Below are 13396 nucleotides of genomic sequence, written 5' to 3' on the forward strand. Positions count from 1 at the left end.
TTAAAGGCACAGTGGATGGAGTATGTGGGGACTCATGGAATAAAGTAAAATGGGGGGGGTTTAAGAAACAGTGGAACAAGACAACTCTGTTGCTTATAATCATTGGCTTGGTGAGTTCAGTCACCACCTCATGTCCCTGCTTTTCCCAGGTATAAGCCCCTCGCGGAGACACTCCCCGGCGAGAAGAAGAAACTGTCTACCGAGGAGAAATGCCGACTTGTTCTCCAGCAGTGTAAATTACAAGGCTGGCAGGTTAGTGACCTACAAGCTACTAACATACCAGCTTAGGATTTTAAATAAGTGAGCTGAGTCATTGTGGGGAGCCACCGGAGTCTCGCTGGCAAAAACAAATTGCTTTGATGTGTTTGGCAAGGCGAGACACGAAGTGTATTCCCTGGAAACGCATCAGTCTTCCTGATGTCCTGCTCAGCAGCACGCCGCAGACGCACGGCCAGGGGGGCACGGCTGCTGGGCCGGGCTGTCGAGTCTGCGAGGCCCCACGCAGCCTGTCCACGTCGCAGCGCTGAACGTTGTCAGGAGGGCTTTTTGAAGCATCGAAAAGGTAGCAGAAGCCAGAGAAAGCAAACTGAGGACGCAGCACGGGTTTCATTGGCTCCTGGTTGGTATCTCACAAGTGTTCTTTAGACCCAGACTTCCAGGCTCAGGTCTTGTTTAGGCTCCTTGCCTCTGTCTCTCTTTGCCCTGGTTCTCACCTACCACACGCTGAAAAGATTGCTGTCCTTTCAACCTCGTTAATGGCAACGTCTTCATAATTGGAAACATTTAATTATGTCCTGTGATCCTTTTGGTTGGCAGAGCCCAGGGGCCCACTGGAGGAATATTTCCAGAAGGAGGAAATACCATGACAGAGTAATAAGGGAACTGCCCCCCAGACGCAGTGGGCCGCAGTGGGGATTTCGTTGAATACCTTAAACGAGGTCAATACGCCACCTTCCTCGGGTAAGGAAGAGGCAGTTTGAAACGTAAAGAGTCAAGAAGGTCATATTGGAGCAATAGTGGGCAACAGAATTAAGTCCAGGGCACCAGGAATTAGTGGGCGTTTCTGGCTATAAAACAACTGGAGGTGCTTAGGCAGCAAAGAGCGTGTGGCTAATAGTTTTGGCAAAACATGACAGTTAGTGAAACGCAGCTATAAATCTCATTTACAACAAGTGATAGGGAAAGCTTCTATAAGTGAAAATATATGGTAATCACTGAGGCCCCATCAAGGTCTTCACTTCCGAAATGGCATGAACAGAAGGTTCAGAATTGCTGACTGTGCCTGAAAGAGGCCCGATCTAGACCAGCAGGAAGAGACTGCGGGCTGGCCACCGCACGCTCTTTCCTGTGATGAGGAGCTAAGAAGCAGAAATTTTAGCACCGATGAGTAATGATTTATTTGTCTGTGCCACCCAGTGTTTTTCTGTATCATCTTCCCCCCAGATCTTTCTCCTCCTCCTCCTCCCCCTCCTCCTCCTCCTCCCCCTCTTTCTCCTCCTTCTCCTTCTTGTCCTCCTCCTCCCCCTTTCTTTCTCTTCCTCTCCTCCTCTTCCTCCTCCTCCTTCTCAAGTAGTAGTTGTTGTTGTTGTTGTTGTTGTTCTTCTTCTTCTTCTTCTTCATTTTGAACTAATAATGGAGTTGAACTTTAAGGAACAGCCTCCTGAAGGAGGGGGCTTACATAGACTAGAGTAGTCATGGATGCACATCGTGCCAACAATTAAGGAAAAGGAGCAATTACTAACACAGAATGATGCGAGCTAGTCACTCTGTAGTCAGTGACATAAGATGTGGGGGCCACGGGTAGTGTGTTTGTCAAGCTTGTAGGTCAACTGAAGTCTTTTCAGCAGAATCACTGCTGGAACTTTTAAGTAAGTTTTGGAGAGTAGAGGTTCATGAATAAGTAATGCTAAGATATTCTTGTAGTTTTTCCTTTAAAGAATACTCACAGAAAAGAATAATTAAAAAATAATAATAATGTTGAGAAAGAAGGTTGAGTTGTATGTAGGAAAAAGGTGAGGCAATCTGGAATAATTCTTCCCCTAAGGAAGTGACTGGCAGTAACCATAATACCTGACCAGCCATCAGTTCTCTGACACACCTGTGTAGTATATGGGGTCAGGAGTGCGAGGAGACTGGGGGACAAACTGCAGTTCTTTATGCATTGCTAAGATACTTAAAATTGCAGCTGAGGACAATAATAAATTGAAACACATACTGGGACTTTGAAGAAGTTTATCAAAATAACAAAAAAAAAGAAGAAGAAAAGGCTGCCATTTCATTGCACTATTTTATTTCCCCTTACTCTTTACCTCCCCAAAGAAGCCTAAAAATACACAACAACAACAACAAAAGAAATGTATTCATTCATTGAGCATGTTTACTTCTGTGTTCCACATTAAATAGTTAAGAATGCTTTCTTCGGTTTCTCCAAAGTGTAACCTTTTGGTACTTTACCATAGAAGACAAATCATTGACTTCACAGAAACAAAACTTTTTCGTATTTCACTTTTAAGCTAGTCAGAGAACAAAAGGATTTTAAAAATTATTTATTTTTGACCTGGAAAGTCAGCTTCCTCAGCTTGAAAAACAAGGCAATTGTTTGAAATGTGTAGATAGTGGCAAGAATTGTTATCGCTCTCTTCTGGGTGGTTAATCCAGACAGGGATAGACAGGAGCTGTTTGGAGCAATAGTGAGGTAGGTCCTAATGGATGGTTATTGTATCTGTAGCATGAGTTCCAAATTGCTAAGAGTTACAGTGTATGTTTCTGTGACACAGACACTGTTCATCCTTTGGCTCTGAATGGTTAGCATAAGTTAAGTTATTATTTTCCTTAGTTTTAAAAGCAACTCTAGAAGACAGAAGAGATCAGAGTTCTCTTTTGCTATGAGATCCTGTATAGAGTATTAGCTAGAAATTCAATTTGCATTACTAAAACTATGATTCTTGTATTGTTGCTCTGATGATGAGTCGTGAAGATTTTTATGAGATTTCTTCATTTCTCCTTGACATTCATCAGAGCTCATGCAGCAAAGCCTCTGAATCATCAGTCTAGGACTCCAAGTGCGTAGTTCTTATACTTTTGTACATTGTAACAAATGCATAGAGTGGTGGTGCACACCAGCATTTTCTTGTTTCAGATGAAGGTAGAGGCATTTACCTCCACTGCTGTTGTGTTGTTTACCGTCCATGTGTGCTATTTATTTATTCTTTACATAGCTGGGGCTTTGGAGTTACTGTGGGACTTTTTAATATTTCATAAATAATAAATTTTCTCATCTACTGAATGTGTTTTTTTTCTTACCGAAAAAACCCCAACTCTTCAGAGTTTTCTGCATTATTTGATTTAAGCTCAATATCATCTCTATGTAGAAAAAGGAAAGTAGGTAGAATGAACAGTAATGACCTCATTTTAAACATGAGGAAATAGAGTCTTAGAAATCGGCATACTGATCAAAATATTAGGTGCAGTTAGTATTTAGTTCCAGTGGAAAGGCCACTTTGCTGACACCGGCATCCATGTCTTGCCATGCTCTGTTCTTTCCACTGCATTTACTTCGATCTATATCTTTTAATGTAACCATCTAATGTCCTTTTATTCAGGTTACAGAACTTGAAAGACATAGACCATGCCTCACAGTTTGAGCTTTGATCAAAGACACTTACATATTCCTTTATCAGCCCGAGCAGATTGCTTCTTGTAGTTAGTGTCTTTTTTTTAATGTTTCTAACTCACCCGGTAGATGAAGGGGAAAAAGCAGGCTGCTTCCCGGTTGCAGGCCAATTCTGATCGGAATCTTTCTTACCCAAACTGTCAGCCAAATGACCCTTAAATAGCACAGCACTTTTGGACTCTCGTTCCTAACTGCATCTTGGAAAGAAAATGAGAAAGGGGAGAGAAAGAAAAGGAAAGGAAGATGGAAAAGAAGAAGAAGTGGAATCCAGTGAAGAAGTGTTTGACTTCATACAGTGTTTACTCTCAATTCTAGTCCTGAGAGCTGAGACCTAGATGCTCCTCAGTCTGTCCACAGGAAATTCCAGGGTCAAGAGAGGATTCGTGGGTAGTGAGTCAGGGTAATATTGGTTCCAAATCACTACTTGAGCAAAGGCAGTTTGGGAACAGTCCTATTAAACTGTTTTGGTAAATACATCCAGTTTGCAATATACCAGACTTTGCTCTCGACCATATTTTCAATTTCTACTCCCCCAAGTCCCTTTAGCATTCTCTCCCTTTTCTTTTCTTTATTCATATTCTTTAGATTGCACCTCTTCTGTAAAATTGTTGATTGTCTCTCTTGTACTAGCATGTAAGCTCCATCAGAAATGATTTTTATCAGTCAATTTACTGCTGTATCTCCGGAGGGGACAGAAAGATTCACAGTAGATATTTGTGCATACATTCTAGGCCAACAATGAGTCTTTGTCAGTACAAACCTGCTAAACCATACAATAGATTTTATATGGATACATAGACATAGAGGGATTTTTTTAAATCCAGAATAATTCACAACAAGAACCTAACAAAGGTAGTATCTAAGGAACCCTTTTGAGATGGTAGTGAAATGGAATGTTGGCTCATTTGTAGATACATGTATTCATGCATTACTTCTGTCATTAAAAATAATTCTAAAAACATGTAACCACTACATAAATACAATCTAAGTAGAATATTGTATAGGGTCAGATTAATTATTTTAAGCACTTGTGAAAAAAAGTTAGAAATCACAAGGACTGTGTTTTGCTTTAGAGCATTTTTCTTTCAAATAATAATTAACTGTATGTTTACCCCACTAGCTCTTATTTGTCAAGGGGGATCTTCAACTTTCTTTTACATGATTTGAATTGGGGATCACAAATTGTGGGAAAGTCACTGATGTCACTATTACCTTAACATACTCAACATTGCTGTCTTAACATAAGGTGGTTTTATTTTTAAGAAAAGAGGAGGAAAAGTAGGATGTGGTGGTGGCTGGAAAGAGCCCTTCCTGGTGGTGATTTCTTGTTCATGCTTATGATGAAATGACATATTTTAAAAATACGGTGGACTAGTCAGAGCTTTGTCCTTATTTCAAGGCAGAATTTTAGTTGTTTAAAAGGAACAGAAGGTTTTAGAAGTGATTTGAGTACACGCTGCATGACTATCTTCCAGTACTGTTTTCTGTCTCACCAGATATATTTTTCTTTATGAAACAAAGAATCTGTAGGTTACTTCATTTGTGGGGGAAAAACATCTAAATAGTTTGAAAGTCATAGCTTTAAAACAAGTTAAATTAAACCACTCCTTATTAACGTTCTGCTCTTTTTTCATTGTTCAGGTATTTTACTTATCTAAATGTATGCATTTTTAGTTCAGTCCTACTTTCGGGTAACTTTGTAAAATAATGCCTCCAGAACTATGTACCTTTGATGAAACACTCCCTGCCCTGATTTCTTCAAGCCCTAGAAAAGTGACTGGCAGGCACTCAGGGCCATGTGGAACATGCTTGTTTTGCCATGTTATGTCATTTATGTAAAGTGAAAACTTTTGAAACTAATTCTAAGTGGAAAAATAAATGGTATAATCTGATTTTCACACATTTTATATGAATCAACTGGTTATAGGATGATTTCTTCTGTGTAGTTATTTGAATGCTATATTCATTTTAAAGCCATCTGGAGGGATGACGAATGGAGAAACAAATCTGTCAGCGTCAGTTCACGCGATGCCAGGGGTGCCGCTTCTGAACAGAGACACTAGCAGAGCTTGGGGACAGTCAGGATTGGGGAGCAGGCTGGCCCCCATTTAGGAGAGCTTCGCCAGCCATGTGTTTCACTGTCATTTCAAACAGATTTCTAAAACTTCAGAGTGGGGGAAGCTTGTGGACAAAGAAGAATGTCCGGTGTGGTCCCATTGAAGTAGGTGCTCATGATACCTCTACAGGAAATTGTGGAAGAAGAAACTGAAATTGTAACCTTAGAGAGATTGTATGTGTCCTCTAACATTTTAAAGATGAAGAGTCAGATATAGGAAGACTTTTGGTAACTCTTTCAATGTTATACACTGAGGAAGTAAGAGATTAAATTTGAATCTCAACTTCATCTCCACTGTCCATATGCTATGATATGTGGTGTGCGTGTGTGTGCGTGTGTGTGTGTGTGTGTGTGTGTGAGAGAGAGAGAGAGAGAGAGAGAGAGAGAGAGAGAGAGATTGAGACAAATAATAAGGGGCAATCAACTCCCAAATTTTAGTGAAATCTGTTTTTTTTTTAAATTTGGGTCTATTCACTAACAAAAAAAATCACAAAAATCATTTTATCATCATCTTCTAATGTAATTTTCAAGGAATAGTCTAGATATTGTGTCTCTGTAAAAATATATGGTCTTTGAAGGATTCATTCTTATAGTGCTGAGAATTGCAAGATTAACATTTTCCCATACCATTAAATAAAATAAGTTGGATAAAAGATTTATTATTTCATTAATTTAAAATTGTGCAGTAGAGAAAAGATAATAAAAGTAAAAGCAAGAAACTGTTAAAGTTTTAAGCACCCTCCACTTTTTTTTTTACATATTCTAAGACAAGACAATTGTATTAGGGCCCTTAGCTCTTATTAATACAATAAATTAATGGTTTATAACCTTTGTTTTATTACTCAGAGAGTACTTCATAAATCAACTGTAAGTACAAGCTAGAAAATAGCCTATAAAATTATTCTTTCTCATATTCCTTCTCTTTCTCTGGAATTATTAATGTTGCAAATAATAGACTTTAGGGATCTGAGAGTATCTCTTGGTACCATGTGCCATTATAACTGGGAATCACTATATATGCACATATATTTGTTTCCTTTTTCTCGTATACCAAACACTTATATACACATATATATGAACACATTTTGTTCTAAAAGTAGCATTCATTCTTGATAGGAAACTTGAAAAATAGAGAATATTAAGGAAGAAAATACAGATCATTCATAATTGAATTAATCTATCTGGAGATAACTACTAATGTTTTATGTGTATTGACCCCGTTTTTAAAAATAATATTACAGATGTTTAATTATTGCTCAGTATCTCTTTTATTTTTATTCTGAACTTTATCTGGACAAATATTACATCTCTTTTATATATATATATGTATATATATACATTTATATATAATTTTTTTTACAGTGTGTGTGTGTCTGTGTGTGTGTTTCACTATTACACCCCTTTCAGCGCCTGGCACAGAGTAGTCACTTAACCAATATTTGTTGAATGAATGAATGAAACTCCTGCTTATTATCACATCTTCTCTTTGGAAATACAGCCATCCACCATCACGCCTTGCTGACATGCATGATAGTTTCTCCTTTAGGTAATTTTATATTTTTCTGCTCAACTTCATTGCACAAAAGGCTTAGTATACCTGACACTTAACAATCGCAGGTAAAAACTGGCTATGCCTGTTTCTAATCCAACTTTCATCTCTTAGAAATCAATCTAATTTTCTCTAGCTCCAGGTTGAATGACGGCTTGGAACAACAGGCATTTGTCGAGGGCCATTTATGTCCATGAAGTTCCACAAGGCAAGTTGTAAGACAATGTTAAGAAAGAATGACATGTCCCTTTTCCACAGAGCTTACAGTCTAGTGTGGTGGGGGTGGGACCATGAGCAGTAAACTAATAAATAATTACAGGTTAGGATCTGTGCCGGAAGGGAACCAGTAAGGACACTGTGACAGCAAACCAAAGTTGCCTTAGTTTAGGTACGGCTGTGCTCAGGAATGGCATCTCCAAGAGGAACGTATGCTCTGAGATCTGAAAGACAGGAAGGGTCCAGGCGTGGGACCGGGCTGGGAAGTGGAGTCTGGGGGCAGGACCCTGAGAGGGAGGCAGCCTGAGAGAAGCGATGGGAGCAGAATGGCTGGAGCGCTCACCTGGGTGAGAGAAGAGATGTAATGCTTTGTAGCAGTGCTTCTCAAACTTTATTTATTTTTTATTACTGCTTCACTAAGGAGAAAAAAATTGATGAGAGAATTACTAAGGAATTTAGTACTGGGTGGGGGAATCTTCGCGATTACAAAGGTTTGTGGCATCTTCAGTAATCAAACCTCCTCATCAACATGCGTTTCCTGACAACTACTAAGAAATGGTATTTCTGGCTCTACCTAACCTAATTTTATGTCTTATATACTAGTTAATTCTCCCTAATTCCAAGTTTTTTTAGTCCTTCAATACGCCTTTATGAAGCACCCATTGTATGCCACAAACCTTATAATAGCTAAGGGGATTTTCCCGTCAGGACCATGTCACCATCTGGGGGCAGAGTCGCGTGTGGGGAATGGATGCTCAGGGCAAGCAGGGGCCAGAGCCAGGGACACCATGTGAGTCAAACTACAACATTCTGTTTTAAGTTCAATGTGAAGCCATCAATAAGCTTTAAGGGTGCTAACGTAACCTGATTTATGCTTTAAACATGAAAATAATGTATTGTTGGAGAGCAAGAGTAGAGCTGAAACCACTTAACCAACTAGTATAACGCAAGATAGAGGTCTGGTCAGAACAGAAAGGAGAACAGAACAGAACGGGACAGAAAGGAGAGTGAGTCAGAGGAGGGTCAAAAGATAGCTTCACAGGGGTCTTCAATAAACAGGTCTACTAAACTGTTTGACTTGAGGAGTGGAATCTCCTTTAAAACCAAAACATTAACTTAGGTCAGGCATACGCTCAAGCTTTTATTAACAAGTATGACTTTGCTACACATCATAGATGAAGGTCTAAGTGATGGAAAAGACCTGCCCTTAGGAGCTGAAAGCCAAAGATAATTCACAAAAATGAGCCTCAGAGCAAACAGGAACACAACACAGAACGACTGTATGGAAAATTAGGAAAGCTATGTAAGTATATTTTAATATCTAAAAATACTGTTAAGGATGAACAACGTAAGATCAGATGCCCAGGATAGAAGGCCTTGAGTATTCATATTTTTAGAAGTAAAGCAAACATCAAAATACGTAAATGGCAGGGACTCGGCAACTGCTGGTGGCGGAGAGGCTGCTGACCCATGTGTCTATACACGCCCCGGCGAGTCCAGTGGGCTGTGATTATGTCTCTGCTGCTGTTAATCATTTATAACGTACACATTCCATGGGGCAGGCAGTTATTATTGACATCAGGGAGGCCATGTCGTTAAGAAGAAAGACTGGAGGTGCTCCTCAAATGAATACATTAACTTATCCAATACACGTTCCTCTTGATTCTGAGGCGCATCTGTCTTGTTCGGGTTTGGCTTGGGATTGCTTTTTACAATGTGTAATTTGGGTAGGAAGAGATTTATTTTTTTTAAGGGCTCTTGACCATATTGATGTGATTTTCATAATGAAATAATATATATGATCACATAGTGAGCAATTCACTAGTAAGCTCAAGATAGTAGTTTTTATTCATCACTACTTGCTGTATGGGTCATACTATTCTAGGTGAGAGCAATTAATTTTCTTAACCTGTAATTATATGTAATTTGAGCCAAACCACCTTCTTCAAATAGCAGAAGATACAGTACTCTATTAGATGTGTATGGCTATAATTATCTTTTCAATGTTGAAGTTAAACTTCAAGAATAGTCTATTTATAAAGAAGAGAACTTGTATTTCAGTTTAAATGTATCCTTTGAGGATGTTTAAAAGTGCATTCAAAGGAAGACTGAAAATTAGATTATTTCTATTTAGCGATTTTTCAAATCTACCATGAAAATAAAAATATTGAAATATTAATTATAAATGATACACATACAAATAACAGTCATCCTTAAAAACTTAATGAATCAAAGAAGCAAATGGGGGGGAAATAAATTCAGCCTGGAGAAGATGAGTTTTAGCTAAATGGTTGTTTTATTGAACTTCTTGAAAAGATAGATGGTATTCTGTTTGACCTTGTGGTCCTAGAGTCAGGCACTGGGCCTGGTATCAGGAAGGCTTTTGGCAAATATTTGATTTCTGGATGCTTGATGGATGGATGATGAATGAATAGATAGATAAGACAGACACATGGTAGGATGCATAGATGAATAAATGTAAGACAACGAAAATCAGGAGAGGTACAAGATACAGTGTACCTGAGAGCTATGTGAAAATGATATAGAACCAGGAATGAGCCCTGACCAGGTGGCTTAGTTGGTTGGAGCATCGTCCTGATGCACCAAGGTTGTGGGTTCGATCCCTGGTTGGGGCACACGCAGGAAGCAACCAGTGAATGCATGTGCAGGTGGAACAACAAATAGATGCTTCTCTCTCTTTCTTCCTTTCTCCTTCTCTAAAAATCAGTGAGTAAAAATTTAAAAAAACAAAATGTAGAACCAGAAATGAGTGAAGGAATGTTCATAGCATATGGAAATACTAGGGTTTGGAGGTTGTTTCTTTTTGGAAGAGATACATAATAGGTACAGAAAGTGCTTTTCATAGTAAGAGTAGAAAGAACATATTTTACTTTATTTTATTAATTTGTTTTTGTTACAGATGTTTCTCCTTTTTCTCCCACTGACACCCTTTTCCCCATACTGCTTCCCCCCCCCCCCCGCCCCATCTCCAGCTTTGTTGTCTATGTACATTGGTTATGCATACATGCATATAAGTCCTGTGGTTTATCTCTTCCCCCCCAACCCACCCTTCCTCTGAGGCTTGTCAATCTGTACCCTAACTCTCTGTCTCTGGATCAGTTTTGTTCATCAGTTTGTTTAGTTCATTATATTCCACAAATAAGTGAGGTCATGTGATATTTGTCTTTCTCTGCTTGGCTTGTTTTGCTTAGCATAATACTCTCCAGGTCCTTCCATGCCATCTCAAAGGATAAGAGATCTTTCTTTTTTAAAACTGCGTAGTATTCCATTGTGTACATGTACCACAGCTTTTTTATCCACTCATCTACTGATGGACACTTGGGTTGTTCCAGATCTTAGCTATTGTAAATAGTACTGCTATGAACATAGGGGTACATATATTCTTTCTGATTGGTGTTTCAGATTTCTTAGGGTATATTCCTAGAAGTGGGATCACTGGGTCAAGTGGCAGTTCAATTTTTAACTTTTTGAGGAAACACCATAGTGTTTTCCACAGTGGCTGCACCAGTCTACATTCCCACCAGCAGTGTACTAGAGTCCCCTTTTCTCCACACCCTCGCCAACACTTGTTTGATGATTTGTTGATGGCGGTCATTCTGACAGGTGTGAGGTGATACCTCATAATTGATTTTATTTGCATCTCTCTGATGATTAGTGACATTGAACATTTCTTCATAGGTCTCTTGGCCATTTATATGTCGTTTTTGGAGAGGTGTCTATTTAGGTCCTCTGCCCATTTTTCAATTGGGTGAAAGAACATATTTTAAAGGAGCATAGTGACATTCTCAGATCAGCAGAAAGGAAAACAAGTCTGATGGGAGAGTGATGGAGACATAAAATCACATAAAAGAAAGAGTATAGCGTTCGTACCATTTCAGTAGCTATTTAAAAAACTGAAACTGCTTTACAAGGTAAGGCACTTTTAAGAGATACCAGGGCTTTTTATTTATTTTATAACTTAAAAATTTTTTATAATGCTAATATTACAAGGAAAGATGACCACTTTTAAAGCAATTATGATCTTATATATCTTGTCTTTAAATGATAAGTACTTATTAGAATAATGGTAATGTTTTTAAAGCAATAAAGAATAAAGTTTTTAAAGATTAACTTTTTATCAGTAATAATAGAAATTGAGCATTTTTTGCAGCAAAATATAAGCATTGGCTGAACTATTTCTCATTAAAATAAAATCTCTGGTAATTATTTAAAACATTCCAATAATTATAGAAATAGATATGAAGGGAAGCAGCTAAGATAACACTGAGAACAATAGTAACATCATTCAATAAGAACTCTGTGCATAAGAATGCTAAAGGCCCTTGATAGTGTCTACAGACATTTTACATTGATTTTCTGCTCTCAGCAGCATATGAGAAGTTAAAATAACAGTAAATATCACCTCTTTTTGGAGAAATAAAAAATGTTAGTTCTTCAGAGATTAATAAAGGTCATATTAATTTGAACGCTAAACCTAGAAGTATGCATTTTAGCTTGCAGGCAATATGGAATCATTAACAGTTTCTGGAAGATTAATAAATTGGAGGCAGGGTACAAGGTGAGTTGAAGAGCAGGTGAAGAGTTAGAGGATGAGGTGCATTGCAGATTTTGGTTTGCAATAGTTTTATACCAAAGTCTTTATATATTGAACCACAGTAGATGCATTTTTATAAAATGAATGAATTCAAATAATTCAAACAGATTTAATTTTTAAGAGTTCATTATTTTAAATGAATTTTTGTAGATATCTGAATTCATGTTATACCTAGTGTCTATTAAAATCAGTTTCTTTGAAATTCTTTCTCCATTTTGTTATTCCATTCACTTTAATATATATATATATATATATATATATATATATATGTATGTGTATGTATATGTGAAACTTATGACCTTTATATATTTTAACATTACCCTAGCCAACAAAAAAATATTTCACAATCAAGTTGAATATTCAGCTAGATATACAAATAAGGACAAAATCAGGAAATTAGTGGTATTATAAAAATGTATACAGTATACATTGTTGACATGGATATGCTATTTTAATGAATTCATTATTATATAGTAAATGCTAAACTGAGAGTTCACCAAACCATCTGTGTTTTAAATGATGAATAGGAGTTTATTCAGTTGATGATTTAGATAAAGGTGTTGAGGGAAAAAGAAATAGATAGTAAGCCAGAGGAGAAAAACAGGCTCCCATTTCGGAACAGCAAGCAATATGATCTAGTTTGAGAATAAACAAGAATGCACTGAAAAAGAATCATACGATAGAAAGTCTGATAAACATTTCAAAAGAGTTTGAACGTTATCCTGGAGCTCATAACCTGTGACTAAATAACTTTAAGCACAAAAGTAATATAATAAGATTCATGTCTAGAGCGATCACTCTGAAGTTAGTTTTGTTCGTCATCTCCCAGGGAATGAGGGGTAGTCAAATGGGGAAACCCCTAAGAAAGAGGCCAGTAATGTACATCTCATGTGTGTGTGTGTGTGTGTGTGTGTGTGTGTGTGTACTGAGGTTGCCATGGAAACAGCAAGTGTAGGTCCATCTAGCTTTCCACAGGAGGGCAAGCTCCGCTCTTTGTACCTCTGTGATTGGAAGCAGCCATCAGTGGTGATGGTTAAGAGGAGGAGGGGGAGAGAGGAGAGTATCTTTACAGGATCCCTTAATATGTCTCCCCAGTTCAGCCTCCAGACCACCCACACACCATCATAGCCTCCATTCCAGCAGTTGTCTGTGCTCCCACAACTTGCCCCTCTAAAAAATATCCCTGAAAACTGTAGCATTAATTGAAGCTTTCGAAGTCATCAATGA

General features: G+C 38.0%; 1 protein-coding gene across 1 annotated transcript in view; it reads left to right on the forward strand.

Moving 5' to 3' along the window:
* Positions 1 to 13396, forward strand: part of MYO16 (myosin XVI) — a 422200-nt gene that overhangs the window by 316764 nt on the left and 92040 nt on the right. The window contains exon 27 of the mRNA XM_036250228.1: positions 150 to 252. Coding sequence (XP_036106121.1) covers positions 150 to 252 — 103 coding nt within the window. The remainder of the gene's footprint in view (positions 1 to 149; positions 253 to 13396) is intronic.

This window comes from Molossus molossus, unplaced genomic scaffold (genome assembly GCF_014108415.1).
Source record: "Molossus molossus isolate mMolMol1 unplaced genomic scaffold, mMolMol1.p scaffold_m16_p_9, whole genome shotgun sequence".
Taxonomy (NCBI): domain Eukaryota; kingdom Metazoa; phylum Chordata; class Mammalia; order Chiroptera; family Molossidae; genus Molossus; species Molossus molossus.